The 24,942-nt window shown below is 42.6% G+C and overlaps 1 protein-coding gene across 1 annotated transcript in view; it reads left to right on the top strand.

Moving 5' to 3' along the window:
• mdga2a (MAM domain containing glycosylphosphatidylinositol anchor 2a) overlaps positions 1–24,942 on the top strand; it is a 149,656-nt gene that overhangs the window by 78,784 nt on the left and 45,930 nt on the right. Inside the window, exons 5-8 of the mRNA XM_071525021.1 lie at positions 2,770–2,902; positions 3,315–3,584; positions 18,069–18,160; positions 18,316–18,553. Of these exons, the coding sequence (XP_071381122.1) occupies positions 2,770–2,902; positions 3,315–3,584; positions 18,069–18,160; positions 18,316–18,553 (733 nt within the window). The remainder of the gene's footprint in view (positions 1–2,769; positions 2,903–3,314; positions 3,585–18,068; positions 18,161–18,315; positions 18,554–24,942) is intronic.

The raw sequence follows: 24,942 nt of genomic DNA, 5'->3' as shown, positions 1-24,942 counted from the left end.
CAGGGAAAGACTTAAAGGGGCATTAGGCAATCTATTACCTTTATAGACCTCTATCGGTGATCAAGAAGAATTGCACTAACATTAATGGAACTTATCTCCTCCTACAGAAGTCTCTGGCAACCGCCCCCCCAGAAATGTCTAGTGAAGATGTTAAATACTAAAATAATCCTGCTTTGTCATTTGCGTTTTTGGCTTGACAAGGAGACGAAGCTTTCGAAGCTGAAATGCCTTGCAATGCTGGTCGCTCATTTGTAAAACACCATCCTCCATTGTTGAGCAGTTGAAAATGCAAGATGGGGGATTGGGATTGTCTTGGAATTCCAATGGGTAGAGAGTTTTTGCTTCATAACAAACTATGGGCTGGAAAGTGAGTTTTGAAAGGCCAAAATCTCAGCACCTGGTGAAGTAATCGTTGAATCATTGCAGGTATATTAAGGTAATATTGTGCTATAGGGCAGTGAAATTATTTCTTATTGGCCCTTTAAGTACAAAGAGCAGCAATAGTACCAACAACCCAGTTTCACAAAGTTGCATCCATGGTGAAGGATAGCACACTTACACAGAGAGAATGAGTTCTCTTCACATTCAGTTCACTCAATTGTGGATTTTCTTTACAATTTGATCATTGAAAACCTTTATAAAAACATTATTATGTACCCTCCAAAGAACTGATTTAGAATGAATATTCTGTCACTAGCAAGGGAATTGTAGTTTTAATTTTGAATTGAATCTGAAGTGTGAGTTGATTTGGGTGGACAGAAAGAGATTGGAAGTCCATAAGAAGCAGAAAAAAAGATGTGAGAGAGCGGAAAAGAGGCATGAGAAATGGAGAGAGAAAGAAGGAAGCTAAATTGATGCTTGGCCAAATGGAGAAAGATGGCTGGGAACTAATGGAGAAGCCTGGAGAAGCTTGCCAGCTGTGCCTCAAAAGACACTCCTTCCTTCCCCATCCTGCTCTTCTTACCTCCTTGCTCCTTCCCTCGCTCCCTCATCCTGCTCTCCATTAGAATCTTAATTGGGTCTGAAATTTTGTGCGCAACCCAAAACCAGAGATTAGCTTTGTGTGAGCCCAACCCCAGCTAAATCCTGACTAAATTACTAGTAATTTGCTAATCATAAATTGCTAATAACAGTATTTTTCAGCAATATATTTGAACTCAGGCCCACGACAACCACAGGCAATTTAATGAGAAATTTCCACCCAACCCAACTTCACTCCACTGGGTCCAGTTGAGTCCTGTCAGGCCTCTATAGGGTCCAGTCATATTTGTCAAGCTCTTCTCTGTACCTCTTTACCTTCATCCCTCCCTTATTCTTCTTTCTAGCCCTCCCTTCTTTCCTTTGAACCTCCCTGCACCTCCCTCGGCATACCAAATGTTTTCACAGGCCCAAAGATAAAAATGCAGAGGTGGCATTTCAAACAGTGCATACAGAACAGGTTCATAATTAACTGCGACCCAGAGCTACGCATTTATTGTAGGAGCCCTGTCCTTTCTGCTGTCTGTTACTTTCTCCTCCCCCTCTCTCCCCATAATTTTCCTGCAAAGTGCCAGAGAAAAGCAGCATAATCAGGGGGTATAATGGAGCCATTTGGTTTCTCATCTCTTAATAGTAGTCAATATGTTTTGCTGTTTTGTGATGAGAAAGTGGTGTGATGTTTTCTTGTGGTGCGAGGTTCTTTTGGAGCATGCTGTCTGGGATTTGAGGAGGTAACCAGTTAAAGCCTGCTAGCAGAGAAGCTCTCAGCACACATCCCAGTCCTGTCACTTATCATGACACTTTTCCACAGCACTCTTCCTCTCAGCCTCCTCACTCACTCCCTCTCGCAGTCTTACATATATTCCCTACCATCCCTTCTTTGCCCTTTACCGACAGCCACGGTCCCATTCCCCAAGCTCCTGTGTACCCCTGCTCAATCTTTCCATCAATATGTCCATCAATCCCTCGGTCCAATTCTGTGTAATGTGCTCGTCCCGTCCATCCCTTTTTCTGCCCCTCGCATCTTCCAAATAGATTTTCATTCCAATCTGTCCCCCCGCTGTGAGCGGAACTTGCGCTCTGAATACCATGGACCTCATCTTCTGATAACTGTCAGATGCAGAGGAGGTGACTGCGCAACAAAGGAAGTGGAGTGTGGGGTCCATTCCTAATCTAACACAATTAAGTTATCCATGAGCGTCATTGGATATGAAAGAGAATGAGAGAAATCAGTGATTGCCATGTTGTGAGGACTGCCGCAGCGTGTGGCTGACTCATGTTTTAATCTGCTGCTCCCCCCATCCGCGGAGGAGTCAGCCAGATCAAAGGCTCACATCCCACATCACAACACTCTGGGCGGGGCTAATGTCTGTCAGGCCAAGCTGGAGTCAAACTCACATTCTCAGTGAAGGGATCCCCTAGTGAGCCCATCCACACTCCAGTAGTTGAATGGTGGAAGCAGCATAGGGCCATTGACCGCAGGGTAATCCACACGTCGGTATTGAGCAAGTCGACACTTTAATCTCCTTGGAAAATTCCAGCATTGCAACGCTTTTCATAGTGAATTTACAGTAATATCTTTGAACTCTGCTACCTTTAGAAGAACATGTTTTTCATATTTGGCTACATTAAAATTGAATACTACATATTCATCTCTTTGACACTTATTTCAAATGGTTTGGCCTTATATCCCAGTACCCAGTCTTTTTCAAATTTGTTTTTTTTTTACTTGATTATGTTAATGTTTTTGCACACATTTGCACACCAGTGTTGGTTTGATCTGAGCTGCAGGGGGAGACGAAGATTTTGAAGTTGAAGAACCTGCGTCCTCAGGACTATGCCAACTACAGCTGCATCGCCTCTGTCAGGAACGTCTGCGGTATCCCCGACCGCAGTGTTATCTTCAGACTCACCAATAAGACAGGTAATATAGGACAGTTGTCATTGACTTTCATGCATGATAATTGTGTTGGTATACCGGTATCTAAAATGAAAACAAGTTAGTTCTAGATTCTACAGTTGAATTCATAAACAGACATGTGGGATAGATGCATGGAAAAATACAAATAAAATTGTGCTTGACAGAATTCATTTCATTTCATTTCATTTCAATGTTTGAGTAGAGACAGATACACAGACATAGAACATTTTTAGAAAAAATAGTCTGATGTCACATATCATAACATATAAATAATAATTATAGGCTAAGCTAATTTGCAATGTTTGCCCATAGATTCCTCAATTCCTCAAAGGAGATACTGTAACTCTCATAATCCATCCAAAGATCACCATCCACTGCTGAGCTTTCATACACTCCTCACCCTCTCCCTCCACAGCCTCGCCATCCATCAAGCTGCTGGTGGAGGACCCCATCGTGGTGAACCCTGGCCAGACTGTATCCCTGGTGTGCATCACCACAGGCGGAGAGCCCACCCCCATACTCAACTGGGTCAGCAGCAACGACAGCCTGCCACAGAGGAGCGTGGTGAAGGGAGGCACGCTCACACTGCCGGCCATCACCTCTGATGAGGCGGGGGTGTACAGCTGCGTGGCCAGCAACAACGTGGGCAACCCAGCCAAGAAGTCCACCACCATTGTGGTCCGAGGTGAGAGGGCTTAGCGGGGTCAGGGAGAGTGGGTGGTGGGGATGGAAAGGAATTAAATGTTTATGGTAGTTGACTGTAAAGGAAAATAACATTTATGATAGAATATTTGTGGGTGAAATGAAAGGAAAGGGTGTGGAGAAGAGAAAGGGTTCCCAAGAGGACAAAATACAAGATAAATAAGTTGAAGAGAACGACTTATAATGCAAAAAGAAAATAATTTCTTCAAGCTAAGAGTTGCAAAAATAAAAATGTGTACATAGGCCAACAAATATGGCTATACTGTATATTATAATACATGCACACTTTAGGCAACATATTTCTTCCACTCTTTGCTGCCTGAGGAAGAGGGTATCCACACAAAATGCACTGTCTTCAGTGTGCATGTATTATACAGTACTGTTCCTCGGCCTGTGTACACATTTTTATCTTGCATTAGAAGTGGTTCCCCTCCCCTGAGAAAGGCGGACATTTTTCAGCCAGAATACCATACGTTGTCATCGTACATGGTGTTCCAGGTTTGTTGATTTACAGCAATTTACATATATATTTATGTTTATATAGATTTCTATTTAATGTATTCGCAATATTGATTAATGTCTCTCAGACATGAAGTTCATGGTGTACTCTTACAGTTTGACCTTGCACTCACAGAGTGTATCTCACACAGTTATGACTGCTCTGGCTACTTATACACCGTCAAGGGCAATGCTTGAGGCAAAAGACTGTGAAACCATTCATTAAAAGACACTGATTAAAAGAGTGGTTACAGCAATTAAGCAAGAGCAGCCAGGCTAGGGCCATTAGTGGCTGTTTGGCCATCAGCAGGACAAGAATTTTTGTCCAAAGCTTTTCCCTTCCCTCTAAGTGACACAGGAGGCAGAGGGGCAGCTGATTTTGCTGTAACTCATTACAGAAGTAGCCATTATCAAAGTACCACTTTTTTCTTGCTTGTTGCATTGACACTCCACTGCCAATAGGAATTGTGTGACAACCTGTAATTGCTGACACTGTTTGTACCAGGACTAGGTTGCTTTTAGTTATGAACCTGGCGCACAATAATAAAATGCTTGTTACACTTGTTGAGATGAAGAGAAGTGTTATGCAGATACTACAAGATGCATGAGTGTATCAGCTGTTTCATGGCCTTAAAGGGAAAGCTGATACCAAGCCTGAGAATTAAAGATGGTTTGTGACTAGGCTTTTATGTGTGACATAACAGAGCATCCCAACACCCTGAATGTGAAATTGCAGGGGCCTCCAACAGGTGATTAAAAAGATGCATTATTCAGTGAAAGCCTTCCAAGCAAAACAGTATTCATGGGAGATCCAAATGCAACAGGGAAACTTTGTTGACTTTTCGTCTTCCCTGAGAGCAGCACACACACACACACAGGGTGAACACATTCAAATCAGAATTTGGCAGAAGATCGTCTGATTTTGAGGCTCAGGAATTTAGTTTTCTGAGAGAGTTTGCTCCTTTCATCTTAGATATGATGCCACAGCTCCACCCTCAGGCTGCCTGTGTGCTGAGCCTGTTCACAAGCACCTAAATATGCAACCTTCTCTCTCCTCTGAAAGTGTCCCCAGATGAGGACTTTAGGAATGAGGGGTTTACATCAAAGAAAAGGTACCAGGTGTCCCGTGGAAGCAAATAGGTCAGGGAGCACTCTATGCAGGCAATCTCTGCAATAAATACCATGCAGCCACTTTAATGTCATACAGTACTTACCACCTGTGAAGCAGACAGTGTTAGTTATATGGGACTTGGTAAAACATGGTCAAGAAATCTATCATTCCTCTTCAAGATATAGTACGTTGTTTGAATATATGGCACACACCCATTGAGGTGTCAGGTTTAAGTCTGCAAAGCGGGCTGTATGTCAGCTGGCTATGTGGTACTTTAGTTAAACATGACAAATATTCAGACTAAATGCCATGCAGGATACACAGCCATTGATTTTTCATGTTGTTTAGGGCTTTATGAAAAAAAGCAGCATTTGTGATAATCTGTGACCTATTGAAACCTAATACAATAGCCAAATATAGTCTATTGGTTATCAATAATAATAAGAAGAAGAAGAAGAAGAAGAAAAAGAAGAAGAAACCTCTGTAGCACCTTTCAAGACAAATTGCAAAGTGCAATAGGCCTATATAGAACAAAATAAAACGAAACAGATAGAAGACAAGACATTACTGAAATAAAAACAAGCAAAACAATAGAGGCAAAATAAAATTAACAGTAAAACGCAAGGTTATAACAATGAGTTTTGAGCAGTGTGTTAAAAGCATGTACAGAGGGAGCTTGACGTATATTGACTGGGAGGTTGTTCCATGGTTTTGGGCATCTGGTGGCAAAAGCTCTATAACCTCTTGACTTCGACTTCGACTGATCTAAGACTGCGCTCTTGTACATCCGGGGATACAAGTTCAATGATATAGGTAGGTGCCAAGGTGCCATTCACTACTTTAAAAGCAATCAATAAAATCATGAAATCAATTCTAAAATTAACAGGGAAGAAATGTAAATTTGAGTTATATGATTCTTCTACTTGATGTAGTCAAAAGCCCAGCAGCAGCATTTTGGACTAGTTGTAGGTATGAGAGAGAGCTTTCCTATAGAGCTGGCTAGTCACGTGGTACAGTGGTTCAACAAGTGATTTCCCCATGTTAGCCACCTGTCCAACTTCATTCTGTTGTTGGTTACAGCTGTATCTGTATCAAGCAGACTTATTATCTGCTATGGGGTGAAGCAAGGCTCAGTTATGTGATTGCTCTCATCAGTGATTGTGAATGTTTCAACCTCTGTGGTGAAAAATGTTTTTGAAAATGTGTTTTTTATCGTTAAACACATATGTTTCAATGATGCCTACTATAATACCCATACGCCTCGCCACCTCTCGACTAATTACACGATCAGAACTCCAGTAGCTAGCTCTGTGCTCTGTAACGAAAGAAAATTTGAAAGAAATTTCATTGTGTACAGCACTATGGAAAATGTAGTCCTTACTAAGCTCAGGCTGTTAGGTAGACAGTCTTGTTTTTCCCAAATTTCAAAATGCAAATCCAATTTAGTTATCTATTTCTCTTATATCGGAAATTCTCTGATCGATTGAACGAGTGGAACAATATGGAACCCAGCTATTGAAATCTGGGTTCTACAAATGAATGGCCAAAACACTTGTGGAACCTTGATGACATCAGCATTACCACGTGACACAGCAGCTCTATTACGGCCAGAATACAGACAATTGCAATAGTGAATGTGGGATGAAATTTAGAGTGCAAATGACCTGAAATTACCTGCTCCTAGATATAGTGTTGCTTCTGAAGCAACACTGAACAACACTTTGGACTTTAAATAAATAAATAATACATAAATTCTTGCTGCTGGCTTAATATTAGCTTTTAGGCTGCCAAGATTTCAGGAGGGCCAAATACAATGGGGAAGTATAGTTGTGTGTCATCAGCATAACAATACTTCAAACAATACATCCTGCTCCCATTACATAGCTGTGATGTTTTTTTTCAGATAGCATGAGGATACATTTATCAGTGAAGTCCTGCATACTGGGTTCATCGTAGTTATCATAGTTATTGTGTGATTGCTGAGTCAGCAATCACAGGTATAATTGTGTGATTGCTGACTCAGCAATATTCCCACCATTATTTCAGTATAATATTCCCACTCTTTATTATTAGAGGGGCATCAGGAGAGATAGCCTTCGTAGTCTTCATGCCTTTCATACTCCTTCCACCTTTTACACATAAGCCTTCCTATATATTTTCTTACTTTAGTACTTGTTACTATTATGCAATTTTAGACATTTCTAACATTATTATCACTTCGGCACTCATTACAGCTCCTTCACAAAAGTGTTTTAAACTGCCACATTTCTCACAGTTTAACATTACATACACATATTATACTTTGCTTCAGCCGCACTTTGAACAGATGATCCACAGTCAGTCACTACATACACACTACATACAGATATTATACATCAAACCTTCAGCTACTCCTCCTCTCACTCACAATGTAAATATATAAGTGATACAATGTATAGTCTTTGAGTTACCGACATTTGTTCGACAGTAGTGCCGTAGAGACTGTACACAGTAATTGAGTCTAACCGAGCTGAAAAGTAGTCAGTCATGTTCAAAAACACAGACACATACACACACACACACACTTTTCTTCTCATTTTTTCACTCTTCACCATTTTAACTTGTCTTTTACATATTTTCTTACCCTTTTCTTCTCACTATTGTTACATTTTAGTACATTTCTATCATTACTTATCACTTGGACACTCATTACAGCTCCTTCACAGAAGTGTTTTAAACTGCCACATTTACCACAGTTTTAACATTACACATATTATACTTGTTTCAGCTGTTTCAGTTTGATTAGACGATCCACGGTCAGTCATGTTCCACACACACACGTGCCTACACACACCACATATGCTAGGTATTTGTTGTTATGGGCTGTCACATTTATATTGCACTCTCAGCAATCACATGCATTTTCTCCAGAAAATGCACCTTTCTAGTTATTAATGCAACTTTGGGATCAACAGATAGACAATGACAAACGGCTAATCAAGAAAGAGAGAGGGTCATTAGTCTCATCACCAATCAACAGGAAAATCTCAAATCCAGTGAGCCGTCACACATCTCAATGTGTTTTCCAAACAGGAAAGGGGGAGGGGCTTAAATGATATCACCAATCAATAGGACTCTCTATCCTGAATAATCACTCATGTCAATGTGTCTTTGGGATCGATATAGATGATGAAAAGCAGCAAAATTATTGTTAAAAAATCTGGGATGGAATGACAGACAATGAAAAAACAGTCAATTGGAAAGAGGGAGGGACATCACTAATAGATAGCAAACTCTCTCCTTAGTCTGATGAGGTATCACTCAATGCAACTTAACAGACATAGTCATTCAAAAACCAGACAATTTGAAAAAAAGGCAAATGGCATCACCGATCAATAGGACACTCTCTTGAGAACGACGAGCCATCGCACATTTCAATGTGGCTCGCTCTCCTGAATCCAACGCCCTGTCACTCATGCAAACATGATTTTGGGATCAACGGATATAGACAATCACACATCTCAGTGCAACTTTAGGATCAATACAGACAATCAGGGAAGGCGGAGGGGCTTAAATGACATAACTAATCAATAGTAAACTCTCCCCCGAGTCCTACAAGCCAGCATGCATGACAATGTGAGATATAGATGATAGATATAGATGATGAAAAAATTAACTGTGGGTGGGGGGGAGGGGGGTAAGAGAAATCCATGTGCTTCTGTTCTCCTGTCAATATCATAGATTGCTTCTCTCTCAAACTGGTTTGAATTTTTTTGGGAAAATTATATTCAAATATGAAAATTGTGTTTCACTTTTAATTGTGCTTCACTGACTAAAGTAACTTTTTACTGACTCAACACTTTGAAGTGGGGAGAAGAGGAAAATTGAAAGAGGATAAGCTGGGCTTGAGGCTGAAGCACAGGCAGACCTTTCTTGCTGCATTTGTTTGTGTGTGTGTGTGTGTGTGAGAGAGAGAGAGAGAGTGTGTGTGTGTGCATGAGTACACACACTCTCTGTCTCTCATACACACACGCACACACAAACACATGCATGCTCACGTACACATCTGTCTTTCCATTGGATTTCTTCCGTTATGCGTGTTGAATTCAGTTTTCAGAAAATGTTGACTTTTGACTACCAAATAGTTTTCAATAGCACAAAACCTTGTCAAGATTTAAAATATGCAAGAATGCACAAGCAATGTGCTGGTATTGTGTGTGCGTGTGTGCGTGTGTGTGTGTGTTTGATTTTTGGCTGTGAAGAATTAGGGCTGAGATGGCGGGAATCATGATAAGCACTTGGAAAGGATGAAAATGCTGGTGAAATATCCATGTGTGGGTGTGTATGAATGTTGCAGCATATGTGTGTGTGTGTGTGTGTGTGTGTGTGTGTGTGTGTTTGTTTGTATATACATATGCATATGTGTGTACATGATGTACTGAATATACAGTAGAAAACAGATTATATAGTTTCCGCTACATTGCATTTATTTTGCAGGGTCAGTGTGTGTGTGTCTGTGCTCGTTCATCCCTTCGCTCTAGTCCTTGAGAAGCCCTCTCAAACTGCTGTTGCCAAAGGGGGCTGTGTGTGTGGATCTACACATCTCTCCCCAGCAGATGGTAGCTTCTCTGGCCATACTGTCCCACCAGCCAGACTGCCTTCCAGGGCTTGGCCATCTCTACAGCCAACCCAGCAGGCTACTGGCATCGCATCGTCCCGCTGACAAGGTCCTTTTTACGGATTAAGGGTCCACGACACGTCTGCAAATGCAGGTCAATATCCTGCACTTGTTGGCCACATAAGTGCAGTCTATGGTGCAAATTGTCTGGTCGTGTTTGGCACAGAGACTTCACTTCACAATATCTGGTGTGACAATGCAAAGATACAGAACCATGCTTAGCTAAGTGCTGGGTTCTGGTTGGGTCTCTTCTTTGATTTTTTGCTATTGGGTATCAAATATGAGTGGACAGCTCTCCGCTGGAGAGATGGTGAATTGAGACAGAACTGTCTGTACATGGTGTTGGTGAAATGGGCAGCTGGCCTGGCATTTATTTTCATGTCTCCCTACATGCAGAGTCGACTTTGTGCATGTGTTTCCCGTCTGTGTTTCCACAAAGCAATGTGTTTTCCCTGTGTGTGATGTAGAGAAATGAGCGTTGCTGTAGCTATCAAACATTCAGAATCAAACAGTACTGTGCTGTCGTCGGATCCTCTCGACAATTCCTCCAGGAGTTCTTGACAATTTCAGGTACGAGGTTTTTACACTAGAGACATCCATCTTTCCAACCCGCCAACATACACACAAACTACTTCCGCACGCCCACACACATACTCACACACATACACACGCCCACACACATACTCACACACACACACACAGTGGCATACATGCATAGTCAAACACACTCAAGGCACTATCCACACTTTGTAACTCTGATTGGAAGCTTGCTGTTATTTATAGAGGAGCAAAAATGCAATCCGTTTTAGTGTGAGCTCCCTGCTGTTTATATTTAGACTGCTTGGTTGGGAAAAAACAATCATGACGTGCCTTGTAAAAACCTGGCTGGCAGCATGTGAATCAACATGTGAATGACCCTTATCAAATTTGCTTTGGAATAAATTCTGGTCAGAAGCTGAATATATTTCCATTCATGAATGCCAAATCTAATGGATGGATGGCCAGAGCTGGCACAGACAGGCCAGACTTTTGGGCTGCCGCCCTCAGGACTGTGTGTGTGTGTTTGTGTGTGTGTGTGTGTGTGTGTGTGTGTGTGTGTGTGTGTGTGTGTGTCTATACATGTGCATATGTGCACCTGTGTTTGTTTGTGCATGCGAGTGTGAATCCTTCCGGCCACTGATAGCTAAACATAGCATTAAAGCCTGCGGTCAGCCTCAAGGTGGATAGCAGAGTTTAGGACTTGTCCTCTTATTCCCCCAAACAAACATGTGCGAGTGGCCATGCTATTCTAAAAGTGTTGGTGCATGGGGAATGTGTTGGTGCTAATGTGTAGATGCAGTGTGATAATAGGAAAGAGAGGGGTGTTTGGATGGTGGTATATATGTTGTTGCCCCTGTGTTTTGTGTGTGTGTGTGTGTGTGTGTGTGTGTGTGTGTGTGTGTGTGTGCACCTTGTTTTTTGAACCATGCTAATGCCTGTTGTCCTTTTTTGTGTTTAACCTTGAGTGGAGCAGATGAGGCAGAGGAGAGTGGCAGTTAGAGAGACATCCATCTGGCACTGAGAGCTGAGTTCAGCTTCACATACTGATAGACTCTGTGTGAGTGAATGGAGAGCACAGTATGATGCCTGCTGAGAGACGGTCAGACAAGTCAGACTGAAAAATGAGATCGACTGATAGATAGGCAGGAGGACGGTGACAGAGAGGGGCTGGGGTGAGAACTTCTTTCTTCTCTACCACAGACAAAGACGGAGAGAGCGCAACAGGGAGTGCAGGAGAAAGAGCGAGAAAGATCCCTGCATTTAAGCATGTTTTTTTTTTTGTAGCGTTGGCGAATGTGTGTGTGCATACATGTGTGTTTGCCCCCGTGTCTTTGCCACTGTGCACGTACATCTGCGCATTTCGGCGTCAGCATGTCAGGGCTGTGTGTACTTTTGCCCCGCTAAGAAGCTCCCCTGAGGTGTTATTGTAATCCTGCTGTGTGACACACGCTCTCTGTAGAAGAAGGCCTCGACTGGGGCTTTTCTCTTTGTGTGATTATCTGCGCTTTTCATGTACAGGCCACCCATTATTCCCCCAGGCTATTAAAGCCATGGAAAACCATACAAGCTCGCTGCAGGCACAAGCACTCAGGGTTGCTGTAAGAAGACACACAGCAATACTGTAATATGTACAGTAATGATCCAAGAGAACACCCTGAATATACACTATATTGTCAATGAACTGCATGTGACCTCAAATAATAATAAAGAAACATATGCAGTATTGTCTGTCAATGCTTAGAAGAAAACGTAATGCATACATCATCAAAAGCAGAGTCGTCATTTCATTCCTTAATATTACCATGAAGGCATTTGCTCCTGTAAGGCGGCTTTTAAGTCGGAGTATAAAAAGCAGTGTTCCTGTTGGATGCTGGATCCTGCTTTTCCTCCCTGGCATGTTGCCACAGCCGGGGTTCAATGACAGGGAGCACTGACGGTGATAAAAGGAAACCGGCTTCCAAAATCCATCAATAATTCACGCAGAATGTGTTTTTGTGTATGTTAACTCCTGTTTTGCGCCCCAGTGCTTGTGATACCGGGGATGCTTTTAAAAATAGCGCTGGGTTTCCTGCACTGGTGCGTGAGATGTGTGGTTTGAGTTGATCGTTGCCTGCTTCACTTGGTGCCTGGCAAAGGAGCTGCCGCATAGTCATGGTCCATCGCTGTGACTGAACACTGCTCTGCAAAGCCTGCCGCTAGCCCTCACTATTTAACACATACACATAGACATAGACACAAACATATACATATACCGTAGTGCTCTTATAAGATATGTTTGCATAACAATGTTGTGGAAATTATGTAACAGTTGTCGGAGACACACGTGGCACAGTTTACCTCCTGAGTAAATGGGAAAGTTCTGTTTCCGAGCGGAAACCTCATTAAAGATTCATGTGACTTTTGCCACGACTGGGTTGTCAGAAATGGGGAAGGGGGGAGTGACATCACACTGTCACCCTATAAAGCCTCCCATCCCCGCAAATACACTTCTCACCTCACACACACACACACACACACACAAACCACAGTCCCTTTTAAAATACCTCCAATTTTCAATTCTCTGCCATGCATAAGAGAATAGCTTCCATTTTAACCACTGCTGCTGTCCAGCAAAATTTACTACAACCGCGGGAAGTAATGCCCACTTATCTCTCTTGTACACAAATGTAGTCGATTTACGGGAATGCCTGCTCACTATTCAATATTTATGGTCAGATAAAATGGCAGGAAAGGAGGTTTCAATGTAGAGGAGGCATTGAGAGAACAAATATGCATCAGTGCACATATGCAGCAGCGGCTATTCTGACGCACAGTGCAGCTCTGCACAGAAATAAAGGCAGGCTGAGTCACCGCTGTCTGGGCAACAGGAGATAGGGACAGTAACCATTGAGATACAATCAGATATTTCTACATTCAGCACAACCAAGAATTAAGGTTTTTGGTTGTATAATCTGAATCTAGATGTGTGTGTGCGAGACTAATTTCTACTGCTCAGAGCAATGGGGGTCAGTTGGGGTTTTTTTTGGAGGGCAGGGCAAACTGAGGCTGAGGCTGGTCTTGCTGTGTTAGACTCAATAATTGCCCCAGTGTGACTCGTTACGATTTGGATTTTAGTTCTTTTTTTTCTTTTCTTTCTACAAAAATGATGCATGTTTTACAGTGCGCCTGAGATATATTTGTCTAATTTTCTGCAAGTGACTTGTCAATAGCCTAGATCTGATGTGTCACAGAGGGAAACGCAGAGTGACAGGGAGCGGTGGTTGTGCATATTCAGGCATTACAGTGTTTCTATGCAAATGAGGCTGATGTTAGCTTTCATGCTTGGTGGTGACATGGGCTTGGTCTGCATGATATTAAAACGAGTCTCCTTGGTCTGCTGGTATTATCATAGATTTTCAAAACCGGAGGGCGAGCATACAGGTCAGTGTGGACCGTAATCAGTTCTTCTCTTAAGTCAGCTATCACACCAAAACATGCAAATCATAAATATTCAAGTGGATGGGGAATACGATATATATGATAATTGATTAGTTTATATAACATGGACCTTGACAGAAGCATCCATGCACTTCCAAACTACAAACAGAAGTACAAATGTTCTTAAGGCTCACAATTTTTGTCAACTTTCTTAATTGTGACTTCTTTGGCTTGACTAATTCTAGTGAATGGAAGAATGAGCTGAAAATGCACACCATATGGTTTTGACAACTTTGCAGCCTTGCTGTGTACAATTTTATTTTTCAATCCCATCCTGATTTAGCCACTGAGAAACAGGTTTAATCAGCCATCAATACAGACCAATCAACACCAGCAACACACAAATAAAGCCAAGCAGTGCCACTGATAAGCTTGCAGCCATGAAAGCTGCAGCAACACACCTGTTTAGTGTCCCATCCAAATCTGTGAGTGTAGCCCTGAACCTGAGCAGAGGAAGGAAACGTAACTTGTACTTTGTCATGGAGCTAGCTAATGCCATATTGATTTGCCTTTATAAAAATACGGATGTGCATGTGGCTAAGTTAAACAGTTGCAGTAAATCATGTACTTCACAATTTTTGCAGCTTATCCTAACCAGGAAGAGCATCATGGCATCTCCATGTGTTGGAAATGGAGACTAAAACTCAAAGCATAGTTTATTTAAAATGTATATTGTTAACCTTCAGCTCCTGTTTGTGTTCAGCTTTTTTTGTAAGTCACAGGTAGCAAACATGCTCATGTTTACCAACCTGGCCAGTCTGTGATCACTTTACACCAAGGGATACCACAGGGATAAGAGAGGCAAAAGATCTAACGCTCGTGAGTCCAGCTTCTCTGGGCGGAGCGCTCGCTCGCTGCTGTCGAGGAGACAGTTTGTATTTTGCTCTTAACATTTGATTCACTACTTCCTGTGGGCAGAAAAGTGTACACACTCAACACCAGAATTTCATTTCATTTTATATTGCAGCCCCACTTTGTGATTTAGGCTGATAAGACAGATGTATTTTTACATAAAAATCTTGCCTGCTGCGGCTTTAATATTTACTTCTGAGGCAAATTTATAATTCAGGCATATCTGGAGCAGTGACCTCCGCCCACGAGTAGATTCATCTTCTTGCCATATTTGCTGTGCGCACAGCATGATAACTGATAAGCAACATGGTTAAAAAGTCAGTTGGGATTTATCTGTAGTGGTGGTGAGTGGGTAGCTGATAAAGGGGTAACCCAGATCACTGGTTTTGACAGTAAAGGAGCAAAGGAGATGGGAGATGTATTAACAGCGTTAGGCAAAACAGGAAAAATAATTTAGTGAGGAATTGATAGCAATGACATACCAAATGTATGAGATGCTTATAAGTACAATTTAATAATAAAATGTAGCCAAAATAACTTAGGCTTAAAGTAATACAATAAATATTTTATAGAATAGGCCCTTTTCACATCGTCATGGTAACAGCTTCCACATTGAGAAACAGGTCCATTACAACTTTCTGTTTCCAGCTCTGACCTTCACTAAATCACTCCACAACCTGCCCAAAATTAACATTTGTGAAATACGAAGACTATTTTTGTTGACTCCTGGATCTAAACTAGAGAAAGGCTACAAGCTCTTCGCCTAAAGTTACCTTTTTACAAAAATAAAGTTGCCACAGGAAGTTAAGGAAGTAATGCACCTGTTTCTCAATATGGAAGCTGTTACCATGACGGCGTGAAAAGGGCTTATTATGAAGTCCATTCACCGTAGAACCAGAATGGCCCAGCCATTAGCCACTGGGCACACCTAATCTTGCTCCTTGTCTTAGTTTGTCCATTATTATATTTTATATCTTGCACAGTGATCTATGCTGTACTTGGGAATCTACTTTATACTAAATAATACCTGGTGGCTGCTGGAAGCTGCTGACTGAACTCTTTTTGCATTGACCACTTGATCATCCTTACATATAGTAGCTGCATTGAACCAGCACTCTGTTATGGGGGATTTATACTCAAGGTTTTCATCTAAAGAAAAACTGCTCACCACTTCAAAATCTTTTCTAACTTCTTCTCCTTACTCTAACACAATTACGTGCATCACATAGACCATTCACATTTGTATGGCTGGAAGGATCATGAGTGCTCTGTTGAGCTATTTTTCTAGTCTTGAACTATGCCCATTTTTTCCCCAGAGAATTGACAAAAGTTTGATTGCCCAGTTCACACATCCTGTATGGCTGTTCATTTTCTTCTGACAAACAACTTCACAGACAAGTACAAATCCAGTCTTAGAGTCAAGTGGAGGTGGTTCAGAGATTGTTAAGTACAGAGTTGTGTTACATCTGTTTAAACAGATCAGAGAATAGAGTTTAGCCAGAAAAGCTGTTAATCCAAATGTTTATCCACTGTCACCTGTGATAGCACCATGAATCACAGACATGTACAGAAATGTGTGCGTGTGTGTGTGCATGTACACACACATACACATTCACATACACATACACAATAGGGACTGACTGGCTGAGATAAAGCTTCCTTTAGAGGCAGCTACCAACTCTGCTGAGGATGTCACTGAGACACAAAAGCCTTTTCAGACTGTCAAGATGTAACTACAACTATGTCTCATATGCTCAGGATATTTTCACTGTATGACATCTGTGATTGAAGGAAATCTGTTTTTCCTTGTATATGTGCTTATTTAATGGTTTCCACTGCGGACTACATACTGTGTCATTAACCTCATATTGTGTATGTTGCCTCTCAGGAAAATTGAATCTTGGCATGCAGGCTTACATTGTGTTGCAGAACTGAGACCTATAGGGATACAATCATGAGCTGCTGTTAATATCTTGTATTATATTCATAAAGGTCACTTAGATATGCCGCATGCCATATCACAGGTCATTGTTGCAGTTTCTATGCCAACGCTGTTGAATTACATACAACATGATTGACAGGTACTGCCTCGGAGAAGAGAATATATGGGACACATGAATGAATGCAAATGCACACTGGTTTTCTTGAGAATTTGCAGTGAAACAGTGTTGACATGATTCTAACATTTATCTGACACGCGTCAGAAATAGGATTCTCTGCCTGCCGACACAGATTTCAAACCCGAAGTGGAGGATCATGCTGAAGAGGCGTGTGTCACTCGCCTCTCCCCTCTATGTGCAGCGCGGCAAGGCATCACAATGTTTTGCACATTCAATTTCCTGTGTTTAAATCTGACACGCAGGTTTTGTTTTCGTTTTCCCTTTACCAAACTGAATATGATAATGTCACTTGGGAATTGCTAGATGAAAAGATTTCCGTGGCGCCGTCAGGTTTTTTTGCTGAGGAGATGAATTGAACAGTAGGCGCAGGGTTTGGAACCAATACAGCATGCATTATAATGAAATCATCCTCTTTTTTCATTCAGAGAAGCTATGCTTTGAAAATGGAGTTTGCAAACCAAATTGGATTAGCAATGGTGGATATTTTGTTAGGTATCTCTCCAATTTCACAGTGTGTGTGTTTGTGTGTGGGTTTTTGTGTGAGTGTGTGTGCGCGCATGCCCGTATGCTGTAGCGTTCTGAAACCTTCAATCAGTAGCTATCAATTTTGATGTTGGTTCTGAAATCAACTTTTAAAAACAAACACTCACGGTTCCGCTTTTATGTGGAGAATAACAAGTTACACTCATTTTAAAGGCAACGGTTACATTTGTCATTTCAAGGTCTACTGTTACAGTTCCAGCGCAACTTTTATCATCTGACCCCCCAGGACTATTAAATAACGGGTCTGGCTGCACAAAAATTACATTTTGTTCATATTGCTATCAGATCTTCAAAATCAATGTGATTGGAATTCCCTGTAGTCGGGACGCAATCCTGCCATATGCTATGATATGCATTATGAACAATGTAAAGAGATGCAGAGGGTGAGCGGGAAACAGTAATGCAGACACAGATTTACAGTATAAATGATGTCATAGGAGATGGATAACCATTCCCAGGCCATTTCCAGGCCAAGTGTGGACATACACCAGAGTGATCTCATAAAATCCTATCTTTAGAATCAAATCTCGCAAAATCACATCAAAATGACAAGTGTAACCGTAGCCAAAATCTCTCTGGATTTGTAATCGTGTTCCCTCAGCATGTCACGGACTTCCCGGGCAAGTATATGAATCCAATTCTAATAAATGGATTGTCTCTGTCCCGCAGCGTTGAAAAAGGGCCGTTTCTGGATCACTCCTGACCCCTACCACAACGACGACAACATCCAGATCGGACGTGAAGTCAAAATATCCTGTCAGGTACGGCCAAGGCATAGGACTGATAGAACAAACACACACACATACACACACATATTTAGCTTCTAACAAGCAGGAAACAAGTAAATCACACATCAAGCATTCAAGTCAATATTACTCCAATAATAAGATAAACGACGGCATCCTGTGTGTCCTAGGTGGAGGCGACGCCGCCGGAGGAGCTGACTTTTAGTTGGCTGAAGAACGGCCGCGCCCTGCGGAGCTCGGAGCGCATGGTGATCACCCAGACGGACCCCGACATCTCCCCCGGGACCACCAACCTCGACATCATAGACCTCAAGTTCACCGACTTCGGCACCTACACCTGTGTGGCGGCGCTGAAGGGAGGCGGCATTCCTGAGATCAGCATCGACGTCAACATCTCTTCCACAACTGGTGAGTCTCACACCCCTTTGTGTAAATGATGCATCTACACACCTCCCCCAACACCTACAGTACAGTGCAAACACACACACACACACACAGACATACGTACACAGACATCTTGTAGCCGCTGTAGTCATACACATATCTGCATGATTTAAATTTTTTAAATGGTTTAAACAGTTTAAAATGCCTATATAGTAGATAGCTATGTGATTTAAAAAGAAACCTTTGGCAGCGTTTCTTAAACTCTAAATGTTTCTGGGGCCTATCCCCCACAGGACAAGAGTGTGTCCTCATTAGACTGTGGCACACAGCCTGACTAAATTTCCAATACTCAGGTCCCAGGCTGAAAAAGTTTAAGAACCCCTGCCTTCTAGTTTGGAGTTATTACACATACTATTTTATCGCAGTACCAGTGACACTTTATTGCAACAACTGTTCAATTGGATTCCTGTGAACCAAACCTGACTCCATCAGTCCAACTAATCAGAGACTAAACATCCATTCTGTCCCTCCATCTAATTGGCTGCTACCACCACTGTTCCGACTAACGTTTGTATACAGCATGTTAATAACAGAACATACCAATCCACCTTGTCTACCGAGCTGCAGCATCGTAGTTTTAATCATGGCATGTTGAGCGGTAGCTAATTACAGGTTCTCACCAAAATAGTACAGTGTTACAGCAGCCAGTTCATTGTGAGTTTTAGACTCTCTGCTACTCTGTTGTACATAAATTGTTCAAATAAGACAAGACCTGCTGTAGATGTTGAGATGATGAAATAGGTTAAGGTTCGGTATTAAGTCTTACAGAGAAGACTGAATTATTGGCTTGGAGGAGAAAAGCAGCTCTCAAGCATAATTCACATACACTACTCCTCAGATACTAGACAGCTTTTCCCAAAAACTAAAACCGAAAGAAAGCCGCTGCTCACTGGTTAATGATGGAGCATTCATTCTTAATTATCTTATTCAATAGAGCCTATATGAACCTTTTGAAGATTTATTTATTTATATAAAATAAATAAAAAAAATGATGCCAAAGTACATTTAGTGCACTTACAATCCATTAAGTGCTTACTGACAGCGGGCTCCACTGTAATGATGAAGATTATTGGGGAGGAATGGACAGAGATGAGACAAGACGATAACACATGTAATGGGCTAGGAATGGGGGTCTTTATCTGTACTCAACAGTGTGAGGTCAATCAATGAGCAGCTACTGTGCGGTAATGCTCTGGTGTCACCGCGCATTACTTCATCGCCCATCTACCCCGCCAAGGGAAGCGACCCGATCGATCCCCGCGCCTCAAAGATGCCACGATTGGGAGTTTCCACTCGGAACTCCATCGCCAGTCACTCATCCCAGATTTTCCATGCGTGGGATTCCCGTGGGTTGGTGTCGCTGCTGGCATAGGGAACATCTGGGTTTGCTTTGAGTCGACTGTATTGTGTACCGATAAGTGGGTCTTGGTTTGTTTGTGCTTGTGGCTGCTGTCTTGCATTTTGTGATTGCATATGGGTTTGTAGTTGAGCTTTTTTTCCCCTTTTACATTGGAGCACACACATTCACAAACACAAATACATTCAGACACACACACACACACCCTTACTCTCTCTCCCTCTGTTTTTCTATCACATACACCTTGCTGCCACTCACAGCAGCAACATGAAAGCTGTGCGTCGACCTTGGGTGCATAATTATTGTTAGATAATCCTTTGATAATCCCCGTGCTATAAAACAGTGGGATCTATCGCACCTGCCAAGATTGTTTCCTCATTATCTTTTAAGTAGTGCAGTCTTTTCTTTTGGAGTACCTGGGCGATACCAATGCATTAACACAGCTCCTTTAATGTGTAAAAAAATACTGCTGTCTGACTGAGGAAATAACACATTGGAAATAACTGACTCTATTGTGATCATATGACATGAAAGGTTTCCTTAAGGCTTAGATGTGATTGCTTCTTAAGCTTTCATTGTTACTGTAAGATGTCGGGGTATGAAATATTATGAAAGTGTTGCATTGTCATGTGGGGTTTCTGTCGTAGGAAATGATATACTGAATTTTCCTGCTGCCGGTTACAGTTCCCGCTGCTATACCTGGATTTGGCTGGGCTGTTTTCCTGGAGAATGCCTGTTATGTGTGTCGTTTCTTTCAGCCAGATTGACGCCGTGATTCAGAGGAGAGTGCCGGCGCTGAGTGGCACAGTGTATCTGTTGTGTACTAAAGTGCCTTGTGCCTTTGCCTTGCCATATGCCTGCGGCCTGTTTTGGGGTGAATAAGCCCTGCTTTTGTTCCTCTGCCTGTTCTCCTGAAGGGGGAAAGCCCGAGCAGCAATTAGAAGTCTTAATAAAAGCATTTAGAGGAGATTACGCTGCAGGTCTGCCAGGGTTTCGTGCTGGGGAAGTAGTTGGAAAGAGATTGAGCCCAAAGTGTCTCCAGTCTGAACACTTTGGAGCTCTCTGGCTGTCCCAGCATTGGCTCCAGCTCCCAAATCCAAACCCAGGCTTAGCCCCAGCCCACAGTGCGTCTTTATAAAAGGGAATATTTATTATCTTCCATTCTTTCAACTTTTGATGAACACAGCTTTCAGCAGCTTTCATGATTTCTCCCTTTTGCAAAACAGCACTAATATTTACAATTATGGCACACTCATTAAATAAGCAACTTCTTTTCTCGTTGGGGCTCCCAGAGATTGCAAGGCTAATGCTTATTTATGAGCGTGGTCTGCAAACGAGGACACAGACCTCCCCTTCAGATACTGTCAGTATTAAGAACCACAAGACGCAGGAACTGTTGAGGAGAGTTAAAAGTGTAAAACATAACACAACCCATAAACTTCTAACAGGGATTAGCCGATTAATCTTCTCATTAGCCTTTATGTTAAATGTGTGTTTAGTGGGTGTGTCTCCCTGGATTCTTGTTAGATAATGTGATTATTGCCATCCTATGGTTCTGATTCTGAAATCTTATTGGCCTCAGAATGGAAGCGCCATTGGGGCCGTCTTAGAGATACATTTTTAATAGCATGTAGAGTTATTACAGATGGAGTTTTGACAGCAAAAGCTAGCAGTCAACACTGAACATTTGAACATTTGAGCTGTTACCAGCTCATCGCACTTATCATCATAACTATATTTTTTATTGTAATATCCTGCTATACTTAGGTTCAAGAAAACTGAACTAGAGTCAATTTATTTTCATTTGTAGACCTCTGCTTCCCTTAGACATCTATTATAAAAACACTGTGATCGTGTTGAGAATGGTCTCAGTTTCTTAACAGCAACAAACTTAGTTTCAACACATGGCAGTAAATCATCCTCAGTCTAATTGATTAGCAGAAATAAGTGTTAGTATTGAAAGTCACCTCTCTCTTCTTGCGTGGGAGATGAATCCTATCATGATAATTCCCTCAATTAGCAACCCACTCACACCTTAAACTCTGGCACCGCCCAGTGCATCTGTCAATCTAAAGAATCACTGCAGTTAATAAATTAAGCAAATCAATGAAGTACTCAGCTGATTAAAAAAAACAACAATGAGCTGGTTTAATAAACACCACCTACACCCTCCTTTTTTCTGAAATGAATTTGAGTCATGTGAAGCTCGGAGCAGGCCTGCCCGTCTCTGTCTATCTTCATTTTAAGTGTCCCACTGTCTGTTTGACTGTGATTTGTCGTGAGTTTCCATCATCTGAGTGACTGTGCCGCATGTGACTCTGTAATAGGGATGGCATAACCGCTGGCTGTTGACTGTGCTGATGTGCTTCCTTCAGCAGCGAATTCACTGACCCTGATAAAGAGGAACCTGGTTGGCATCCTGACTCACCTACAGGGTGCAAGGGGTCAACTGTTGTTTGGTCACTATTGGTGGAGACAAGTTGTTTCCCAGTTTCTTTCTGGTATCGTGTTTGGACATGCGTCTCTTTGTGTTGGAAATGCGTCTCTTTGTTAATGTTTGTGATATTTTCATAATTTTTCACTGCTCTTTTTCCATTTTATTTAGACAGTGGGACATCTAGCCCCAAAACTAGTTGAGTGCACTTTGAGTGCTTCAGAAAACAGCTATTTCATCCTGAAAGCAGTGCATCTAGTTTTTAGTTTTTCAGGCGTCTGGTCATCAAATGCACGTCAAATAATTCAAATATGTGAAACCAGATTCAGCTATCTGCATTTGCAGGTTTGGGGAAATCAAAGGGTGGTAAGCAGTGGTGCAGTAGTAGTTGAGACGGTAGGTAAACTGTGACCAGAAAAGAAGTGTACCTTAACCTCACCATAATTTAAGTAAGGCAAAATAACGCATGTATTATGCCCAGTGTACCTGCATTTAGCCTTGACTGTACCACTGGTTAGTCACCCTATGTGGGGGTGGGTGTGTACAAAATGGTGGTAAATTAAAACCCCTATCCAACTGGGAAAATCTGAGCGGGAAAAGTGAATAAGGAACGCTCTGCCCTCCCTCATCAACTACTGTGAGCAATGCACTTAACCGCGGTTGCTAGTGAAAGAAGTGGTTGTACTGGACAGCTCCCAGGTGTGAAAGGTGCGTAAGTGTGTGGCTGTAAACAACATTGCTGAGAAAGAGCATGCATGCCTTCCATGGATAAATAAATGATAAAAAACAGAAGAGTGACATTATAGAAGACACCATGGCCGAGGATCAAACTGCAGCCCATGAGAGCATTGGGATTGAAAGCCTGCTATTCTACAGTGGGAGCCATGTGATTTCACTAGGGGCTTGTGTGATTGATCACAAGATAAGTTATATCATCTCAGGGGAAGAGGCATAGAGCTCAAACACATACACACACACACACACACACAGGCCACATGACAAAGACACACAACTAATAGGCATCCCAACTCCCCTTTGGTACAATATGCCACTGTGCGCCTTGTCCCTCTGGTCAGTAGTGTGCCACTGCAGTCTATCACCGCACTAAGCCCATTTTAACACATCTCTAGATATTTATGTCACTACAGCACCTTAGGGTATAAATGCAGCTCACACACACACACACACACACACACACACACACACACACAAACAGCCACAGTGGGCCTAGGGGACTCCTCACTCTGTCCCCAGAGGTTCGGGACTCAGAGGAGCAGAGAGCCCTGTCACATTGTGACCAACTCATTGGCCTCAAGCTGTCTAAACACACACACACACACACACACATACACACACAGCGCAGGAGTTGCAGGAGTAGAGAGCGCTACGTTGCCATGGTGACAGGGAGTGATGTCACAGCACTCACCCGAAAAGGGGGCAGCAGGAATGTTGTTTATTCTCAAAGACGGCCGCGCTCACCACTCTGGCTCCCGTCGCTGTACGAAAATGCAAAGTGCCAGATATTTCCACATTTTGCAGTCAGCTCACATTGCGCTGTGTCTGTTGTGGTGCTGATGGATCCTGCTGAAAGGCTCCAGCAATCAGCCTCTAGACTTGGAGAATCATTCCAGCTGAGGCCCCAGAGACGTGCAGCGTTTCTGAGGCCAAACAAGGAGGTCCGGTCCTGCATGGACGAGTTGTGGGGGTCTGTGGGGAAATCTAGGCCCACAAAGTACACAAACACATACTCCTTAGGAGGCATAAATATAAACAGACACACACACACATACACACATACACACATACACACACACACACACACACACACAGTTTTGGGTCAACATCAACAATAAAACCAAGGGGCATCCTGATGAGGCATTGAGGCAAGATCACAGCATGGTGTCACCCGTGGGCGAGAGCAGACACACTCAGATACACACGCGCGCGCACACACACACACACACACACACACACACACACACAGTCACAGGCACATGCACACACACCAAGACGCAAAAGCACATAAACACACACTCACATATGCACACAGTGAGCATGCCCTGCAGGCATCACTGGCATTTAGATGGCTTTGGCACAATGAGAGCACAGTCAAGACCAGGAGCAGGCTCTCTGCCACACTGAGCATCTCAGTGGTCAGTCTCACACACAGGGAGAGAGTGTTCACTTGGAAAGAGAGGCGGAGAGGAAGAACGAGAGGCAGAGAGTGAGGAAGAGAGCGAGATGTGCATGTGTGTGTGCGGCATGTATGCCTGTTTGCGTTTCCATGATGGTGCGGTGAAAGACAATGGCAGCTGATAGCCAGTTTTTGTGCTGCCAAACTCAATACGCAGACAGCTGTAATTGCCTGCCTGATCTAGGCTGTGGAGAGGCCAGGTGTAATGATGGCAACTCAGTGAATACGCCTCACCTCCACTCACTAATGGATGCTCACTGCCCCCCGCTCCTTATCCCAGTGCTGTCAATTCACCATTTCACTGTTTGGACCCAAGGAAACATTCAGAGAAGTGGAGAAAATATGCTGTGGAAAGAAATATGTCAGCT

This window comes from Centroberyx affinis, unplaced genomic scaffold, assembly GCF_046629955.1.
Source record: "Centroberyx affinis isolate AG114_WGS23_722 - 3 ecotype Tasmania unplaced genomic scaffold, CSIRO-AGI_Caff_v1 ptg001256l_1, whole genome shotgun sequence".
Classification (NCBI taxonomy): Eukaryota; Metazoa; Chordata; class Actinopteri; order Beryciformes; family Berycidae; genus Centroberyx; species Centroberyx affinis.
This window is presented reverse-complemented; position numbering and strand designations above follow the sequence as displayed.